The 21899-nt window shown below is 41.3% G+C and overlaps 1 protein-coding gene across 4 annotated transcripts in view; it reads right to left on the bottom strand.

Moving 5' to 3' along the window:
* Positions 1 to 3210: 3210 nt before the first annotated feature.
* SH3BGR (SH3 domain binding glutamate rich protein) overlaps positions 3211 to 21899 on the bottom strand; it is a 69373-nt gene continuing 50684 nt past the window's right edge. For 2 of the 4 annotated variants that reach the window (XM_069566218.1, XM_069566237.1), the window contains 3 exons: positions 12919 to 12948; positions 7355 to 7495; positions 3211 to 3632 (listed from right to left, as the gene is read on the bottom strand). In XM_069566218.1, coding sequence (XP_069422319.1) covers positions 7388 to 7495; positions 12919 to 12948 — 138 coding nt within the window. In that variant the 3' untranslated portion in view covers positions 3211 to 3632; positions 7355 to 7387. The remainder of the gene's footprint in view (positions 3633 to 7354; positions 7496 to 12918; positions 12949 to 21899) is intronic. The other 2 variants (XM_069566226.1, XM_069566248.1) reach the window with 1 other exon arrangement.

Raw genomic sequence — 21899 nt, 5'->3', positions numbered from 1 at the left:
CAGAAAAACTATATTAAAAAGATCTTAATGACCAGATAACCATCATGGTGTGATCACTCACCTAGAGCCAGACATCCTGGAATGCAAAGTCAAGTAGGCCTTAGGAAGCATCACTACGAACAAAGCTGGTGGAGGTGATGGAATTCCAGCTGAGCTATTTCAAATCCTAAAAGATGATGCTGTGAAAGTGCTGTACTCAATATGCCAGCAAATTTAGAAAACTCAGCAGTGGCCACAGGACTGGTAAATGTCAGTCTCCATTCCAATCCCAAAGAAGGGGACGACAGAGGGTGAGATGGTTGGATGGAATCACCAACTCAATGGACATGAGTTTGAGTAAGCTCTGGCAGTTGGTGATGGACAGGGAGGCTGGCGAGCTGCAGTCCATGGGGTCGCAGAGACTCGGACACCACTTAGCGACTGAACTTAACTGAACTGACAAGCATTATAAACAATATACTAATTAATTGACCACTGGATGTAGAAGAGGGGTTGTTTGTTTTTCCTCTGTTTGGTGGACAAATGCTTTATGCTCACCTTCTGATCTCCACGGTACCCGCACACATAGCCAGGAGGGCTCCGGGGACAGCGATGCTGTTATCAACAAGCTTGTGTTTTATCGCCATCTAGTGGCTCTTCTCTATTACTACACCTCACCGGTTCTCAATGGCCCAGCGGTAACGAATCCACCTGCAATGTAGGAGATCTTGGTTCCATCCCTGGGTAGGGAAGATCCCCCGGAGAAGGAAATGGCAACCCGCTCCAGTATTCTTGCCTGGAGAATCCCAATCCACAGGGTGTCAAAAGAGTCGGACAGGACAGCAAAACGGTCACCCTACACTCACTACCTTTGCACAGGTTTGACACTTTTTTTTAAAGCAGCATTTCTAAAATCCCTCAAGGAACTTTGTAGGCAATACAGTCCATTCCCTTTCTACACGTCTTGCATTTAATCTAGAAAACTTGATGACAAAAATAAACCCTCTTTATCTCTTATCTTGGATCCTTGCACCAGAGGAAGATTTCAAACCAAAGAAATGCAAAAAAAAAACCCAAAAGTAAAAAGTGCAAAAAAGCATTTACTATTCTGTGGTTAGAAAAATGCACTTGAATTTTTGTGTACCTGCTTTTCAAGTTAAAAAATATAAGAGGAGGACTTCCCTGGCAGTCCAGTGGTTAAGAACCTGCCTGCCAACCTGCAGGGGACACAGGTTCGATCCCTGGTCCAGGAAGATTCCGCATGCTGCAGGGTAACTAAGCCCATGCACCACAGCTACTGAGCCTGTGCCCTAGGGCCTGTGCTCCACAAGACAGCCCACTGCAGTGAGAAGCCTGCCCACCACCACTAGAGGGTAGCCCTGACTCCCTGCAACTTAGAAAGAGACTGCAGCAACAAAGACCCAGTGTAGCCTAAAACTCAACTTAAAAAAAAAAAAAAATTAAAAGGAACATTTATTTTGAATGTTCAGGCTCTGTATGAACTCATCAAAATCAACTCTTTGAACCTCTGTTAGTTGAGATCATCATAGAATTATTCCATGTCTCTGGTCTTTTCTCTCTCTCTCTCTTTTTTTTTTTTTTTTTTTTTTTTTTTTTTTTTTGCAGGATTTTGCTTATTAACCTGGGCGTTTCTTTTGAGTTTCTTTTTTTTACGTATTTGTAATGCTGTCTAGTTTCTAGAAACTTCATATAGTGACAAAGCATGTGGATTTTTAAACTATATTTTGATATCTTATAATCTACATTTGTCATTGCACCCCTGGAGCCACTAACCATTGGGGGTTAGACTGATGGGTGAAGTCAAATCTGGATGAGAACTTATACTAGTTACATGGTATTATTGATCAAAATGATTTTTGCATTTTAATAATACCTTGTGCAAAGTGAAATGTGAGTGAATTAATAATATATATTAAAATATTAATTTCTTGACTACAAAAGACAACATAATAAAAAATAATTAAATTAAGTGATTTATTAATTAATTTAAATAAGTTATTTACTCTGCTTATTATTAGCACAAATATTTATTCCCATTCAAAAATACAAAAAAAAAAAAATAGGAGGAAAACTGGCATTTAGACGAATAAATCTGTCTCCAGCCTGCTCTACCACAAGAGCTATAAGTCAACCCCAGCAACAGCAAATGCTTAAGGCCTATTTGGGTGTGGAGCAGCTATAAAATTGTGACGCTTTTTACATAGGACATAATCTAATGAAAGAGAGTACAAAGTAGAAACTAAATTTTAAGCATACGGATTTCCATCCCACTGCAGTCTCTCACCTTATTTTTAACAAGGAGAGAAATTTCCCCAGAGGAGTCTACTTCAACATTTTGGAACAAAATAATGTTCATTCTCTTCAAAATGCCTCTTTTTGTTACCAGGGTAACCAGAAAAGAGCTGTCTGCCAGAGTTCCCATGAGCCACCAGAGACTGCATTCCCCAGTGACACCAACAGGCTTAGCCGCGAAATCAATAGGCAGACTTAGGCGGAGGAAAAGTTAAGGCTACTCCAAGCTGACAGCCAGCATTGTCCTTAATTAAGAAAACAGCACAGAGAAGGGCCCTTCTGGTGGCACAGGAGCAATACTGGCTGCAAGGAAAGCACACAGAGAAGCACACACACACAGAGGGGCGAGACGCCAGCCAAACCTTACGAGGAAGGGAAAAAAATTGCTATCAGACACTGAGATGGGGCAGGTGAGCAGAGAAACACTTCAGACCTACCTGGTGAACACGTCAAGGGGCTGGACCAGCTCTTGGAGAACAGACACTCAGCATCAGGAGGCAAGATTACAGTCACAGGCTTTGCACGTAGCAGTCATGGCTGCGAATCAATCAGTACAGGAGAAGCAGAGGCAGCCACTCCCTCCAGCGTGGAAACGTGCAGAGGGCACTGGGGTGGCGAATTTATTTGTCTGCCTCGAGATCCCTACACACGTGGACAGCAGTGACATTTAAACAAGGCGTGGGAGACAAGGTACACACAGTGGTGCGAATAATACAAAATAGGACATAACGAGGCAGTCAGTGTCACTGGAAAACATGGACCAAAACAATCGATGTAACAAAAAGCATCCATCCCGGCGGACACAGAAAAGTTCTGCGGAGGCTCCAGGACTACACCCCGCCCCCGCTACAGACAGACTGAGCCAGCCTATACATGGAGAGACTAGAAACGAAGAAATCCACTCCTTGGGACAAGATATTTCTTATTCAGCTTTATTTGTATGGTTGTTCTCTGGAAAGTTCTTCATCTTCAAAGCGAATTCTGAGAAAAGTAGCATAAGGCACTTTTGTCTTATCACAAAGAGAAGTTCTAGATTTTGTAATTTTTTTTTTCAGGGTATTGGTGAGAAGGACTATTCATGCAAAGCAAAAAAAAAAAAAAATTAAGCAAAGGCCACAAATGTCAGGCCCGTGAAGGTATGTGAGTGCTGTCTTCACATTTGATTTCATGTCGATATGATTAAGTAAATACATGTGTGGAGATCTAATCGCATCATGTCATACAATTCCCCAGTGAACCCTGGACATCCTGACAGAGGTGTGCTAGCTTCAGGCCAAAGCGTTTCATTGAATTCAGTTTGTGGGGAGACAGATGAAATGGTACTTCGTGGTTTGGGTTTCCTAAAAGAAAGGGAAGATATTAGGGAGATGAAAATAAAAGAGAGACAGAGAATGTTTACCACAAACTTAATTATTTATCAAGAGAAGTGAAGTGAAAGTCGCTCAGTCATGTCTAACTCTTTGCAACCCCATGGACTGCAGCCTGCCAGGCTCCTCTCTGTCCATGGAATTCTCCAGGCCAGAATACTGGAATGAGTTGCCATTTCCTTCTCCAGTCAAGAGTTGAACTGCCTTTTATTCTAGAAACTACTACTCATCAAGGGCAAAGAAAGGAAATTAAATTTTTCTTGTGGAAAACTGGCCGAGGTTTATATCCTTTCTCTGTACTAACCTATCAAACATCAGAAGGAAGCTGGCATCTGCCATTACAGTTTCCCCATTGCATTTTCATGAAAAACGGAGAGACTGAATTTACAGCTTAGTCCTGGGGGTGGGGGAAAAGCAGGGGAAGAGCAAGCAGGGGTCATTGAAATGATCCACAGCTAGACTAGAGACAGTATGAAGCAGCACCCCGTTAGGAGACAGAACTCAGTCTCAGACTACAGACTGTTTCTCCTGGGCCTCAATTTAGCATCAATTTCAAATATAAGAAATGAGAAATCTTTCGTAGTTCCATTCACGGCCATATTCTCCCTAGGACCATTTCTTCAAGCAAAATGCCTGGCACATCCATGAGCTATGAGATGGTGTGCTTTTAGACGCCAAATGGTTTGCCCATTTCATGTTGCATTTTCAAGGACATAGGATCTCTCTGGGGGTCAGGGATGCAATTTAGGAAAGCGATTCATGCCTTCGCTGCCAGGCATTTTGACCTCACGACAAACTTCCATGAATTAAATTCCAAACTAGAAGTCATCGGTTGCTGTTGTTCAGTCACTAAGTCATGTCCAGCTGTTTGCAACTCCATGGACTGCAGCACGCCAGGCTTCCCTGTCCTTCACCAACTCCCAAAGCTTGCTCAGACTCATGTGCATTGAGTCGGTGATGCCATCCAACCATCTCATCATCAGAGAAACAGGTAAAATGGCCTTGCCATAGGTTTTCTTTTTTAAATCAGTCTATAGAGCCATCTGGCTACTGAAGGATTCTCTCTCAGCTGTGTCATTTCATATTCAATATTTTTTATAATTATCACATTAAATTGCATAATTTTAAAAGACTTTACAATCAGAGTGAATAGAAATGAACTTAACTGTATTTATGAGTCTTTTACTGTTGGGGGGGAAGGTTGCTATAAATATCAGCATATTTTCCTTTCCTATCATTCTTCAGATAGAATTCTAAAAGTAAACTTGTCAGTCTTCATTTTTTTCAAAATTGAGTCCCAATCCATTCCTAAGGGAATTAGGACATGGGATTGGGGACATTAATCAGACTGACAACAGACTTCTCAATTGTAAATTTTTTCTTCTATTTAGAAGAAAATTAAAAATTAAGAAATGAGATCGCTTCCTAATTGATCATCATTTGGCCCTAAAGTAGAGGTCTGTGTGGTCAAAAATGAAAGAAAGCCCCTGGGAAAGCATCAGATGATGGGCTAGATTGGCTTCCTTGAGGCTCAGACAGTAAAGAATCTGTCTGCAATGTGGGAAACCTGGATTCAATCCCTGGGTCAGGAATATCCCCTGGAGAAGGGAATGGCAACCCACTCCATATTCTTGTCTGGATAATCCCATGGACAGAGGAGCCTGGAGGGCTACAGTCTATGGGGTTGCAAAGAGTTGGACAATACTTTGGCCACCTGATGCGAAGAGCTGACTCATTGGAAAAGACCCTGATGCTGGTAAAGATTGAGGGCAGGAGGAGAAGGGGACGACAGAGGATGAGATGGTTGGATGGCATCACCAACTCAACGGACATGGCTTTGGGTAGACTCCATGAGTTGGTGATGGACAGGGAGGCCTGGTGTGCAGCGGTTCATGGGGTCACAAAGAGTCGGACACAACTGAGCGACTGAACTGAACTGAACTGAACTGAGTGACTAACACTTTCACTTTCAGATTTGCTTTCTAATTTGAATAAAGGAGTAATGAAACTTCCATAGTCCCAATAATACAGTGCGATCGCTGCTCCCACCAGCTCCAAGATTTCTTAAAAATACATCCATTTTTTTTAAATCGGCATTTTATGTTTAAGTGTAAGTATATTAAAAGGGGAGATATATACTATTCAAATCGGTCTTTGGTGCACAGAGCGGAGCCTTCTGTTAGCTGCTATTTATAAGCACTGGAGTTTCTTTTCCTGTCTACAGTGTCTTTTGTCTGCCCTTCACTAGACAGGCTCCAAGAGTGACTGCAGACCTTAACTGAAGACTTGTTGTGTGTCCAGCGCTCACTCTCTCATCCTCTATTTCTTCCTGCTCCCCTGATATCAGTTCAGTTCAGTTCAGTCGCTCAGTCGTGTCCTACTCTTTGTGATCCCATGAATTGCAGCACGCCCTGATATCAATAGCCACCAAATTGGTCTTACCTGCTTCAGTGGAGACATGGTACAGACAGAAAGGAGACTACAATTTTTTTTTTTTAATGAACAAGAACCCTTAGGGTACCAGAGCAAATTGTGAGCCTCACTGCCCTAGAGAATAAATAGTTACCCTCAAATCTGTTGGCAAGGTCAAATCATGTCAATAGAAACATAATGTTCACATAGGTATTTGCTAAAAGTCTGGTATACCAGATACTTTTATAGCTCTTAATGACCTTATCATCTTTTCTGTATAGCCCACAACATTTGAGTATTTTTTCTGTGTCCTCAATACCCACTTTCAGTATCTTACTAATATAATACGTTTAGGGTTACCTGCTGAAGCCAAAGCTCCAATACTTTAACCACCTGATACCAAGAGTCAACTCATTGGAAAAGACCCTGATGCTGGGAAAGATTGAGGGCAGGAGGAGAAGGGGACGACAGAGGATGAGATGGTTGGATGGCATCACTGACTCGATGGAGATGAGTTTGAGCAAGCTCTGGGCGTTGGTGATGGACACGGAGGCCTGGCGTGCTGCAGTCCATGGGGTCGCAAACAGTCAGACACAACTGAGCGACTGAACAACAACAAAAGGGTTAACTTACCGAACTATTAAGAACCACATAACTCTTTTTCATTGTCAATAGAAGTTTAAAATTACAAGGGAGTAAGCATACTTGTCAAAGATACCTAAAGTGACTTCACCATATTCCAAACTGTTTCTACATGAGTGCTCTGGCTAATATTGTATTAATGGATGTTTTGATATAAATCAATGAATAGTAATATCAAGTACTTATCATTGAATCTGGCAATATTTTTTTTCATGAGCAGCCAGCTTTGGGGGTTTTTTAGGCTGTATTGATAATTTATCATCATTGTTATGAACATCAATTGTAAATTCCCCCACAGATGTGTAAAGGAGTTCATGTGATAGATGCTGAGAACAGAATACTCCCTGTGCTTTCACTTAAATACAGAGGAAGAAGGAGCAACAGGTGCAACACAAACTTCCTCACCTGAAGGTCACACTTTTTCCTAGAAATCGTATCAACCACAGCCTTCCTTGCCCTGGTGCCCAAGAAATGGGTCCAGGAGAATTAACCAGCCTGGCGGCTCCAAGAAGGGGCAGCCCAGGGCCTTGAGAAGACAGACACACCGATCGAATTGGAATCCACCTCCATCACTAGGTAAAATGTGGTCTAGATGGCAGACAGTAATAAACAGGCCTTCAACCCCAGAATGATGTGGCTACCTGGACAAGTGGAAAAGCAGAGCATGAACAGGCTTAAGACTCTTCTTCCTCGTCTCCTTCTCCTTCTTCTCCTGGTTCCTCTTCTTCAGCTTCCTCTCCCTCTGCTTCCCCTTCTGCTCCCTCTGCAGCTGCTTCTTTCGTCTTTAACAAAAATCACACCGTTATGGAGAAGTGTAAGGGTCAACAGATACAGTGAGGAAGAGTGTAAAACATCAGACTAGAGGTCAGGGCCTCCCCCACCCCATCCAACACACACACACACAACACACACACCTGCCACACATACACACCCCACATATACACCCACCACACACAACACACACAAACACCCGCCACACATACACACCCCGCATACACACCCTCCACACACACAACACAGACACCCACCACACATACACACCCCACATATACACCCTCCGCACACACAACACAGACACCCACCACACGTACACACCCCACATATACACCCACCACACACAACACACACAAACACCCACCACACATACACACCCCACATATACACCCTCCACACACACAACACAGACACCCGCCACACATACACACCCCACATATACACCCACCACACACAACACACACAAACACCCGCCACACATACACACCCCACATATACACCCACCACACACATATACAAGCCCAACACATACACACACCACATACATACCCCACACACACCACACACATATTCTCCCACACACTCCCTGCACATACACCTACCCCACACGCATACACACCCAACACACACACAGAACACACATACCCCACACATACACACCTCACACACACACTCACCACACACATACACCCACCACACACACACCCAACATACACAAACCACCACACACTCAACACACAACACACACATACCTTCCCAACATACCCAACACATACACCCACCACACACACACCCAACATACACAAACCACCACACACTCAATACACAACACACACACCTTCCCAACACACCCCACACATACACCCAACACACACACACACCCCACACATACATCCACCACATACACACACACAAGACATCATCTTCCTCAACAGAGATCCTTCACCCTGGGATGGTTCTGCTGGCAATACATTAATTCTAATGAGTTTCATGATTCCTCTTAAGCATATAGTCTTTACTTGTATTAACAGATTGTTCTAAGACAATTACCTTTAAAAATTCAGAAAGCAGTTGGAAGAATAAAATACAAAAAGAATCTCAGCAAATAGAATTTTGTCAGAATTTTTTTTTAATTTTTATTTTATTTTGTTTTACAATACTGTGTTGGTTTTGCCATACATTGACATGAATCCGCCATGGGTGTACATGAGTTCCCAATCCTGAACCCCCCTCCCACCTCCCATCCCATATCATCTCTCTGGATCTTCCCCGTGCACCAGCCCCAAGCATCCTGTATCCTGTATCGAACATAGACTGGCGATTCATTTCTTACATGATAGTATACATGTCAGAATTTTGATGAAGGTTTTAAACATGGAAGCTGGCTATATTTTGTTATACTAAGTAATTTATTGAATCCAAAGTTATCAGCAACTTACATATATAATCTGAAACTATTTGCAAATTAATAATCTTTTTGTCTTTTTTTCCTACATAAAAATGGGATTTTTTTAAATGGAAGCTTGCCTAGCAAGAGAGAAATGAAAATTTATTATTGGAAATATATAATATACAGGTAATAAAAAGTCACTGTATAGAATAGGCTAAAAATAACTTTTAGGTCTAATAATAGGGATGAGTTTGATAAAATAATATTAACATAATGAAACAGATCTATATTTACCATCCCCATAAAATATATAGCTTAATTACATGAATAAAAGTAGATTACAGAAAAAAAACCATTCCCATAAAATATATAGCTTAATTACATGAATAAAAGTAGATTACAAAAAATATATATATAGCTTAATTACATGAATAAAAGTAGATTACAAAAAAATATAGCTTAATTACATGAATAAAAGTAGGTTACAAAAAAAAAAACCATCCCCATAAAATATATAGCTTAATTACATGAATAAAAGTAGATTACAAAAAATATATATATAGCTTAATTACATGAATAAAAGTAGATTACAAAAAAATATATATAGCTTAATTACATGAATAAAAGTAGATTACAAAAAAAAAGTAGATTACAGAAGAGTATCCATGAAGGTTTGATAAAAAAAAAAATCATCCCCATAAAATATATAGCTTAATTACATGAATAAAAGTAGATTACAAAAAAAAAAGTAGATTACAGAAGAGTATCCACGAAGGTTTGATAAATATGTGTGTGCATGTGTATGAGTGTGTAACTAGTGGGTCTCTTGGGGTAATGGGGTCATAAACTTATTAGTTTCTGTTCTTCTCTGTATTATCTAAACTTTCTATAAATGTCATGAATTATTTGCAATTTTAAATATCAGCAAAAGTTTTGAGGAGGAGAAGTTTCTTATGACAGGGGACCTTCTTTAATGTGAATGACCTTCCACTGAAATACCTAGACAATACATGTGACTTTTGGTAAATATTCTATCTTTCCTTGAGTTTTCCATTTTAATTTAGCTCTCTGATTAGCATTTGTACTTTTTAATTAATTTTGATTGGAATATAGCTGCTATTTCTTTTCCTTTCCCGTGGTTGGTATTTTCCTTCACGGGTACAGGAAGGATGGCAGAGAGAAAGGCTCTGCCGCAAACAGTTGGAGGCTCTGATCAGCTGTTTTTACCTCTGTGTGATCCCTCATTCCTTTCAATCCTGAAGCCCCACAATGCAGATGCATTATCAACTCAATAGACATGAGTCTGAGCAAACTCTGGGAGATAATGAAGGACAGGAAAGCCTGGCTTGCTACAGTCCCTGGGGTCGAAAACAGCTGGACACAACGAAGCAACTGAGCAACAAAAGCAATTACGAGCACCAAAACAGTAGGAGTTGTTGCCCTTGACCTCCACTTGGCAACCCTTGGGTCACTTAGAACCTATGTTCTCAGCCTTGACAGAGCATCAGAATCACCTGAAGAGCGTCTCAAAACAATCTACTGGGCTCCAACTCAAGGCTTCTGAGCTTATAGATCTGGGGCCAGGCCTGAAAACGTGTATTTGTAGTGGTTCCCAGGTGAGGCAGCTGCTTCTGCTCTGGAAACCCTCTTTGAGAACCTCTGCTGAAGCCTGGACTTCCCTGGTGGCTCAGACGGTAAAGAGTCTGCCTGCAACGCAGAAGCCTGTGTTCTCTCTCAAATAACACTGGCTGATGAAGGCATGGTGAGTGCTTACAAGTAGGTTTGGTATCACCACCCGCCAAAGTCTTCATTTACCAGGCTGGGTTATGTTTGTTCCCATGCTGGTATATCCAAGTCAGTCTTATTGTAATTATACAACTTGAATAAATATCATAGGGACTTCCCTGGGGTGCAGTGGTTAAGACTTTGCCTTCCAGTTCTGGGGGTACAGGTTCAATTCCTAGTCGAGAAGCTAAGATCACACGTGTCTTGAGGCCAAAAAAAACAGAACATAAGACAAAAGTAATATTGTAAAAAATTCAGTAAAGACTTTAAAAATGGCACACATCAAAAAAATTTTTAAAAAAAATAAGCACCATGGAATCCAATGAAATATGAACATGAAAAGAACTTTTTTCCCATGTAAAGTTAATGGAATACTTTGAAAAGACCAACATATGTCTGTCATCAAATGAAGCGTCGAAAAGCTTGGGTGGTAAGGAGGACTCATGAAACCCAAAGGGAAAGAAACAAAAGCTGGAATTTCTAGACAGCCTACTGATTATGTTAGAAAGACAGTGGGTAAATCTAGTCATTGGACTATTTTTTAAAGAAGCAATTTTTGTCCTGCATCCAAAAACTTGGCACATTTGTATATTTGTATGTGTATATGTATATAAATACACATCTGTATATTTCACGTTAAAATAAATGTTTAAGGTCTCTACATTTTTGTGATTTAACATTTTAATTAAATTCTTCATTTGTTCAAATAACTCCCAGCTCCAAAAGTGAGATATGAGGTCTCCCTAGGAATGTTGGTTATTATTTGAGCATAGATCCTGTAAACAAACATGTTGGCCAGCCCAATAATAGTTTAAATTATATGTTACAGAGGATATATTTTATTCCTTTAAATTTTATCCTTAATATCACTAATATTGTTTTATAACTTCTTTCATTGTTTTAAATGTACTTGTATCCTCAGTACTCAATTATTTTCTTACTTTGTGCAACTCTTTTTTATTATTATTATTATTTTATTTGCCTGGCTCTTAGTTGTGGTGCCCCAGCTCAATAATTATTGCATAGCATAGGGAATTCTACTCAATATATTATAATAACATGTAAGGGAAAAGAATCACACATGAATCACTTTGTTACACATCTGAAACTAACATAACACCGTAAATCAATTACATTCCCCCCTAAAAAAAAAACACATACACACAAATAGTAATGCTCCCCCTGGATAGATTCACACTAGAAATCCTGGAACCACGTGGTTACTTACCTATGTCACAGGCCTTCCAGACACTAAATGATGAGTTGCATGTTTAAACCTCCTGGTATCTAAGGTACATACCATGGTGCAAGACTACAATTAAGACTCAGTATTATCCACTGCCTTAACATTGGTAAAATTGGGAAGACTTACAATGGCCTGACCACTGGCTCCCCTCCCCCTCTGCTCCCACAAATTAGGTCTCTCACCCAAGCAGCCCTCAGTATCAAGGGACCAGATGCAGTGCCTGCTTTCACCCCAGAATTACTCAATCAGGCCAACCTTGCCCCCCATGTGGACTCGGGGACACCCACCCGCTTGATTCTACACAACCTGCCTCCCAGAGCCCTGGTTGTTCACACTGTTCCCAAGTGACCCTACCCCATGTGGCCCTGCACTGTGTGAATGACCTCATCCCCTGGGCTTGGAGAACATGCGAATAATAAACCCTGTCCATACCTGTGGCTATTTCATGTCAATGTATGGCAAACATCACCACAATATTGTAAAGTCATTATCCTCCAGTTAAAATTAATTAATTAATTAAGAAAATAAAATAAGCCCTGTCCATCTCACTTGTCCAGTGAGTGTGTCCAGTTGTGTGTCTGCCATTCCCATAACCAGAAGGAGGGAATTCCTCACTGACCAACAAGGTAAATAGGAGGCAGTAATACCAGTAAGAACCACACAAGCGGCATAAATGGTGCGCTATTTAATGGGGTGGGAAGGAAGAAGGGAGAAGACATCACCACTGAAGGATTAGGTCCAGCCTGGCCTGACTTCATTGATGACACCTTCACCACAAGAGGAGAAGGGTTCAGAGCCCCTATTTCTTCATTCACCTCCATATCTATCTCCAACTTATTTTATTTCTTTTCTTGGCAGGCTAAAGGAGACCTACATTCACTTTCTGGGAATGCGGGTCAAGTCAGCTTCTCTGTATCATGAACATGGTGAAATATTGGGAAAGCTGCAATTCTCTCACCTAAAAGCTGCTTCTGTTAAGCACAACACAACTGTGAAATATGCTACTGTACCTCTTCCGCTGCTGTCTCTCCCTCTTCTTCCTTAAATCCACAAACAGAAATTAAATAAAAACATAAATTCACATCAGTTTTAAGTTGAATCTAAAAATTAAGCAAACTATATAGCCAATACTTGGTGATAACTGTAAATGGAAAGCAACTTTTAAAACTGCATAAAAATTTACAACTATAAAAAATTTTAGTTAAAAAATAAATAGAAATTAAGCAAGCTATAATAAATGTGTGTTTACCAAAACGAAGAATATCAATTTATTGAGAAACATCAATAGCAAAGATATGATAACTGAGCAATGCCTACTTATTTCATGCATTTTATTTTGAGTCCTTGGAATATTATAAAATCAAAGACATATTTTCATCATTCTTACTCCTAAGAAAATACAACTAATTAGTAATACTGCTTAATTATAAGTTTAATACTGTTCTATATCCAAAGCATATTGCAGACCTATAGAGCTATTAAGGAAAATTCAGACTATATATGTAAGCAACTAGAAAATTTGAACAAAATTATGTCTTTTCTGCTTTTATGGCCTATTAAGTATGCCTTATTTCAGTTCTGAACCAATTAATAAAAGTAGATCAAAAATTTTTCCTCCATCAGAACAAATAACATTTCTAAACCATTTAAACACTAAATCCTGGCTAAAGAAAGAAACTTAAAGTTAAGAAATGATAAAGCCATTTCCAGGCTCAAACAGGTCTCCACTCTGCCAATGCATGGAAGTTTCTATTTCCCTGGGATCAAAGTAGGAAAACCAGGCAATACTTCCTAAAACTGCAAAGAAATAAGAACCTTGACATCCTTTCCCAGAATGGCCCTCTGATGAGCCTTTCTGGGGCCAGGGTATTACAATGGCTTTAATTGGGCAGGAAGATCTGGTTCTAAAGAGTAGTCCCTAAACATTCCTGTTGCTGCTGCTGCTGCTGCTGCTAAGTCACTTCAGTCGTGTCCGACTCTGTGTGACCCCATAGACGGCAGCCCGCCAGGCTCCCCCATCCTTGGGATTCTCTAGGCAAGAACACTGGAGTAGGTTGCCATTTCCTTCTCCAATGCATGAAAGTGAAAAGTGAAAGTGAAGTCGCTCAGTCGTGTCTGACTCTTAGCGACCCCATGGAATGCAGCCTACCAGGCTCCTCCGTCCACAGTATTTTCCAGACAAGAGTACTGGAGTGGGTGCCATTGCCTTCTCTGCTAAACATTCCCAATGCCTTTCAAAGCAGGCAGTGAGCTCATGGAATTCTGGACCAAAGGAGTTGAAAGCAACCTCATAATCACCTAAATCCTCTTACTCAGTCTCTTCTTTGGACAAATGAGGACACAAAGACCACAGAGTTAAGTAATTAGACAAAAATCAGAAGCCAAGTAACACAATCAGGACTTACTCTGAGACTCTTTGTTGTTGTTGTTTTCAGTCACTAAGCGTGTCCAATTCTCTGTGGCCCAGTGGACTGCAGCACACCAGGCTTCCCTGTCCTTCGCTATCTCCCAGAGTTTGCTCAAACTCATGTCCATTGGGTGGGTGATGCCTTCCAACCATCTCATCCTTTGTCGCCCTCTTCTCCTGTTTCCTAACTTAATGTTCTTCCTACTCCACCAGGCTACCTCTCAAGATTATCACAGAAGGCAAGGCATGGAGGGCCTGCCATATGGCCACCTCCTCTGGCCCAACCTCAAGTTCTTGGCCAGCTCCAGAACAATATTCTCAGATTTCTGATTCTGGCAAAGAAAATACAGAAAGCCTGATCCAGCTGGCTTAAGCTGAGTCAACCCAAGAGTTGTCCCAGTATGGGGAATCTCTAAACTGAAGCTGGCAACACAGCAAGTCTTATAAATTTCAGGAAAAGAGAGTCCTGCACTTGTTGCAGAATCCGAGTGTTGGTTTTTCAGCGATGTGTTGAATATGAAATGTCTTTGATATTGTCTACCTCTTCCAATGCCTTGTCTTTCCTTCACCATGACTGCCATCTTCTCTCACCAAGATTACATCACCTCTAGGCTTCCTTATCTCCAAGTAGCTCTCCACACTATAGCCAGAGATATCTTTCTAAAAGACATCCCAGGGACTTCCCTGGTGGTCCAATGGTTGGGAATCTGCCTGCTAAAGCAGGGGACACAGCTTCCATCCCTGGTTCTGGAAGCTCCCACATGCTTCAGGGCAACTAAACCTGTGCACCACAACCGCTGAGCCTGAGCTCTAGAGCCTGTGCTGAGCAACAAGAGAAGTCACTACGATGAGAACCCTGTGCACTGCAATTAGAGAGTAGCCCCTGCTAACTAGAACTAGAGAGAGCCCACACCCAGCAAGAAGACGTAGTGCAGTCAAAAAATAATTAATTAATTTTAAAAAGACAATCCACCTCGTGTCTAAAACCCTCGATCTTCTCATGATAAATCCATAATCTTTAGAATGGTTGAGAGGCCGTCATGATCTGGCTCCTGCTCACCTTTCTAGTCACATCATGTTTTACTTCAACTAATGATCAGCCACACTGATCATTCCAGGACACTGCGTACAATGATACTTTCAAGGAAGACATTCCTGACCCCTAGGGGCTTCCAGGAGAAATATCAATAACCTCAGATGTGCAGATGACACCACCCTTATGGCAGAAAGTAAAGAGGAACTAAAAAGCCTCTTGATGAAAGTGAAAGAGGAGAGTGAAAAAGTTGGCTTAAAGCTCAACATTCAGAAAATGAAGATCATGGCATCTGGTCCCATCACTTCATGGGGAATAGATGAGGAAACAGTGAAAAGTGTCAGACTTTATATTTTTGGGCTCCAAAATCACTGCAGATGGTGACTGCAGCCATGAAATTAAAAGACACTTACTCCTTGGAAGAAAAGTTATGACCAACATAGATAACATATTGAAAAGCAGAGACATCACTTTGCTAACAAAGGTCCGTCTAGTTAAGGCTATGGTTTTTCCAGTGGTCATGTATGGATGTGAGAGTTGGACTGTGAAGAAAGCTGAGCACCGAAGAATTGATGCTTTTGAAGTGTGGTGTTGGAGAAGACTCTTGAGAGTCCCTTGGACTGCAAGGAGATCCAACCAGTCCATTCTAAAGGAGATCACCCCTGGGATTTCTTTGGAAGGAATGATGCTAAAGCTGAAACTCCAGTACTTTGGCCACCTCATGTGAAGAGTTGACTCATTGGAAAAGACTCTGATGCTGGGAGGGATTGGGGGCAGGAGGAGAAGGGGACGACAGAGGATGAGATGGCTGGATGGCATCACTGACTCGATGGATGTGAGTTTGAGTGAACTCCAGGAGATGGTGATGGACAGGGAGGCCTGGCGTGCTGTGATTCATGGGGTTGCAAAGAGTCGGACACGACTGAGCGACTGAACTGAACTGAACTAAAGGGGCTTCCCTGGTGGCTCAAGTAGTGAAGAATTTGCCTGCCAAGGCAGCAGAATCAAATTTGATCCCTAAGTGAGGAAGATCCCCTGGAGAAGGAAATGGCAGCCCATTCCAGTTTTCTTGCCTGGGAAATCCCATGGACAGAGGAGCCTGGCAGGTTACAGTTCATGAGGCGGCAGAGTCAAGCTCAACTTAGCGACTAACCAACAACAACAAGGGCTGAGTTAAAGAATCTCCTTATTTGCTCCCACAATCATCATTTATTGGCCTCCCTGACTAGTCTTTGTGCTCTTGGGGGCACAACATGTGTCCTTGTTCATTTTTGGATTTCCAGGACCCAGCTACTGTCTGGAATAAACTCAATAAATGTGTTAAGTGACTAAATAAATGAACCTGTAACTCTTTTAGATCTATTAACTCTTTAGATCTCAAAGAACATTCATTTTCTTCTTATCTACATACAATCAAAGTAGAATTCACACTACGCAATACAGAACTATCAGCTATGTAGAGCTTTACACTTTTCTAAATCCAATTATTTTTATTAATTGTGTACAGTTGAAGCAAATGAGTTTAAAAAAACACGCTATTAAAAATGGACTTATCCTTAGAGCTAAGCTGGAGGACACTGAGTTCTTATAGGAATTACTGGTCATCTCAACTTTTAGAGGTTAGCTAGCAGCAATTACCGGGAGAAGGCAATGGCACCCCACTCCAGTACTCTTGTCTGGAAAATACCATGGATGGAGGAGCCTGGTGGGCTGCAGTCCATGGGGTCGCTAAGAGTCAGACACGACTGAGCGACTTCACTTTCACTTTTCACTTTCATGCATTGGAGAAGGAAATGGCAACCCACTCCAGTGTTCTTGCCTGGAGAATCCCAGGGATGGGGGAGCCTGGTGGGCTGCAGTCCATGGGGTAGCTAAGAGACAGACAAGACTGAAGTGACTTAGCAGCAGCAGCAATTACCAAGGAACCTAGGGCTTTTATCAATATCTGAATTGACCTTGATTTCTTGAAAGAAAGATTAAATTTAAAAAAGTGATTGCTCAGAGAATTTCTAGAGATTCTTAGCCTCAAAAGGTCAAGTAAAGAAAAACAAATACTGTATATTAACACATATATGTGGGATGTAGACAAATGGTACAGGTGAATCTATCTGCAAAGTAGAGACATTGACATAGAGAACAAACGTATGGAGATCAAGAGAGAAAGGAGCGGTTGGGTGAATTGGGAGACAGGAATTGACATATATACACTTCTGTGTATAAAATAGGTAACTAATTAAAACCTATTGTATAGTACAAGGAACTCTACTCCGTGCTCTGTGGTGAACTGCATGGGAAGGAAGTCCAGAAGGGAGGGGATATATGTACACAAATAGCTGATTTACTTTGCTGTAATGTAGCAACTAACACATATTGTAAAGTAACTATACTCAAATTAAAAAAAGTTTTAAAGGTCACATAAGCTTTGAAGAAACTTGGCTAAGACCATCATCAGCTCTACCAGAACAGAAGCTCATTTTCATAGCTCCATCCCCAGTCCCTGGACTGCCTGGCATGAGGCAGCATTCAATCTGTCAATAAAATGTTGAATTAAGGTATTTATGTATGCCATTCCTGCCTCAAATCTTTCTTAGGAGGAGATGGGATAGTTATTAAATAAAAACTTCAATACCCATCCTACAGTTCAGTTGCCCTTTCATGTCCAACTCTTTGCAACCCCAAGGAGTGCAGCATGCCAGGCTTCCCTGTCCATCACCAACTCCCAGAGCATACTCAAACTCATGTCCATCATGTCAGTGATGCCATCCAACCATTTCATCCACTGTCATCCTCTTCTCCTCCCACCTTCAGTCTTTTCCAGGATCACGGTGTTTTCCAATGAGTCTGTTCTTTGTATCAGGTGGCCAAGAATTGAAGTTTCAGCTTCAGCATCAGTCCTTTCAATGAATATTCAGGACTGATTTCCTTTAGGTTTGACTAGGTTGATCTCCTTGCAGTCCAAGGGACTCTCAAGAGTCTTCTCCAACACCATAGTTCAAAAGCATCAATTCTTCAACACTCAGCTTTCTTTATGATCCAACTCTCACATCCACACATGAATACTGGAAAAACCATAGCTTTCATTAGACAGACCTTTGTTGGAAGAGTAATGTCTCTGTTTTTTAATATGCTCTCTAGGTTGGTCGTAGCTTTTCTTCCAAGGAGCAAGCGTCTTTTCATTTCATGGCTGCAGTCACCATCTGCAGTGATTTTGGAGCCCCCCAAAATAAAGTCTGTCACTGTTTCCATTGTTTCCCCATCTATTTGCCTTGAAGTGATGGGACTGGATGCCATGATATTGGTTTTTTTGAATGTTGAGTTTTAAGCCAGATTTTTCACTCTCGTCTTTCACTTTCATCAAGAAGCTCTTCAGTTCCTCTTCGCTTTCTACCATAAGGATGGTGTCATCTGCATGTCTTTGATGACATTGATATTTCTCGCAGCAATCTTGATTCCAGCGTGTGCTTCATCCAGCCCGGCATTTCGCATAATGTAGTCTGTATATAAGTTAAATAAGCAGGGTGACAGTATATAGCCTGACAAACTCCTTTTCCTATTTAGAACCAGTCTGTTGTTCCATGTCCAGTTCTAACTGTTGCTTCTTGACCTGCATACAGATTTCTCAGGAGGTATCCTCATCTCTTTAAGAATTTTCCACAGTTTATTGTGATCCACATAGTTGAAGGCTTTGGCAGTCAATAAAGTAGAAGTTGATGTTTTTGTGGAACTCTCTTGCTCTTTCTATGATCCAACAGATGTTGGCCATTTGACCTCTGGTTCCTCTGCCTTTTCTAAATCCAGCTTGAATATCTGGACGTTCTTGGTTCATATACTTTTGAAGCCTCATTTGGAGAATTTTGAGCATTACTTTGTTAGCATGTGAGATTAGTGCAATTGTGTAGTAGTTTGAACATTCTTTGGCATTGTCCTTCTTTGGGATTGGAATGAAAACTGACCTTTTCCAGTCCTGTGGCCACTGCTGAATTTTCCAAACTTGCTGACATATTGAGTGCAGCACTTTCACAGCATTATCTTTTAGGACTTGAAATAGCTCAGCTGAATTCCATTACCTCCACTAGCTTTGTTCATAGTGATGCTTCCTGAGGTCCACTTGACCTCTCATTCCAGGATGTCTGGCTCTAGGTGAGTAATCACACCATTGTGGTTATCTGGGTCATGAAGATCTTTTTTGTATAGTTCTTCTGTGTATTTTCGCCACCTCTTCTGAATATCTTCTGATTCTGTTAAGTCCATACCATTTCTGTCCTTTATTGTGCCCATCTTTGCAAGAAATGTTCCCTTGGTATTTCTAATTTTCTTGAAGAGATCTCTAGTCTTTCCCATTCCATTGTTTTCCTCTGTTTCTTTGCATCAATCACTAAGAAAGGCTTTCTAATCTCACCTTGCTATTCTTTGGAACTCTGCATTCAGATGGGTATCTTTCCTTTTCTCCTTTGCCTTTTGCTTCTCTTCTTTTCCCAGCTATATGTAAAGCTTCCTCAGACAACCATTTTACCTTTGTGCATTTCTTTTTCTTGGGGATGGTCTTGATCACTGCCTCCTGAACAATGTCATGAACCTCCATCCATAGTTCTTCAGGCACTCTGTCTATTAGATCTAATCCCTTGAGTCTATTTGTCACTTCTACTGTATAATCGTAAGAGATTTGATTTAGGTCATACCTAGTGGTTTAGTGGTTTTCCCTACTTTCTTCAATTTGTCTGAATTTTGCACTAAAGAGTTCATTATCTGAGCCACAGTCAGCACCTGGTCTTTTTTTTTGCTGACTGTATAGAGCTTCTCCATTTTCAACTGTGAAGAATATAACCAATCTGATTTCGGTATTGACCATCTGGTGATGTCCACATGTAGAGTCTTCTCTTGTGTTGTTGGAAGAAGGTGTTTGCTAAGACCAATGTGTAATCTTGGCAAAACTCTGTTAGCCTTTGCCCTGTTTCATTTTGTACTCCAAGGCCAAACTTGCCTGTTACTCCAGGTATCTCTTGATTTCCTACTTTTGCATTCTAGTCCCCTATAATGAAAAGGACATCCTTTTGGGGTGTTAGTTCTAGAAAGTCTTGTAGGTCTTCACAGAACCGTTCAATTTCAGCTTCTTCTGCATTACTGGTCAGGGCATAGACTTGGATTATTGTGATACTGAATGGTTTGCCTTGGAAACGAACAGAGATCATTCTGTCATTTTTGAGATTGCATCCAAGTACTGCATTTTGGACTCTTTTGTTGACTATGAGGGTACTCCATTTCTTCTAAGGGATTCTTGCCCACAGTATTAGATACAATGGTCATTTGCTACTGCTACTGCTAAGTCACTTCAGTCGTGTCCGACTCTGTGCGACCCCATAGACGGCAGCCCATCAGGCTCCCCGTCCCTGGGATTCTCCAGCAAGAACACTGGAGTGGGTTGCCATTTCCTTCTCCAGTGCATGAAAGTGAAAAGTGAAAGTGAAGTCGCTCAGTCGTGTCCGACTCTTTTTTTTTTTAATTTTTATTTTACTTTATTTTACTTTACAATACTGTATTGGTTTTGCCATACATTGACATGAATCCACCACGGGTGTACATGCATTCCCAAACATGAACCCCCCTCCCACCACCCTCATGTCCAACTCTTGGCGACCCCATGGACTGCAGCCTACCAGGCTCCTCTGCCCATGGGATTTTCCAGGCAAGAGTACTGGAGTGGGGTGCCATTGCCTTCTCCAAATGGTCACTTAGCTCACGAAATTTTAAAGCATCAGAATTACGCAGATCCTTAAATATCCTCTGGAGGCTCAGATGGTAAAGAATCTGCCTGCAATGCAGGAAACATGGGTTCAATCCCTGAGTCAGGAAAATCCCCTGGAGGAGGAAATGGCTACCTCTCCAGTATTCTTGCCTAGGAAATCCCATGGATAGAAGAGCCTGGTGGACTACAGTCCATGGAGTCACAAAGAGTCAGACACGACTGAGCAAGTAAACAACAACAACAGGATAGGTTTGAATCCTGCACTGGACTAAGCTACAACTTAAAATTGTTTTACCTTGTTGTTCTTCTAAGAAAGCTAGTCCATCAGTGGAGACACAGACATAGAGAATACACTTAAGAAAAGATGGGTGGGGAAGAAGGAGAGGGTGGAATGCATGAAGAAGGTAACATAGAAACATACACTACCATCTGTAAAATAGATAGCCAATAGGAATTTGCTGTGTGACTTAGGATACTCAAACCAGGGCTCTGTAACAACCTAGCAGGGTGGGATGGGGAGGGAGGAGGGAGGGAGGTTCAAGAGGGAGGGGACATGGGCAAACATATGGTGATTCATGTCGATATTTAGCAGAAACCAACAAAATATTGTAGAGCAATTATCCTTCAATTAAAAATAAGCAGATAAACTTTTTAAAAAAGAAATCTAGTCAGAGGAAGCCTCCAAAGTGAGAAGCCTTAGAATTTCATAGCAGCTGTTTCTCTTGGGAAGTTGGCCAGGGAGGCAGGCTGCTGACATGGCATGTGGCCAGGACTAAGGACAGGTGTCAGCCGTGGTGAGTGTCAGGCA

The sequence above is a fragment of the Ovis canadensis genome, chromosome 1 (genome assembly GCF_042477335.2).
Source record: "Ovis canadensis isolate MfBH-ARS-UI-01 breed Bighorn chromosome 1, ARS-UI_OviCan_v2, whole genome shotgun sequence".
NCBI lineage: Eukaryota > Metazoa > Chordata > Mammalia > Artiodactyla > Bovidae > Ovis > Ovis canadensis.
The sequence above is the reverse complement of the archived record's forward strand: the minus strand, read 5'-3'. Positions and strand labels throughout refer to the sequence as shown.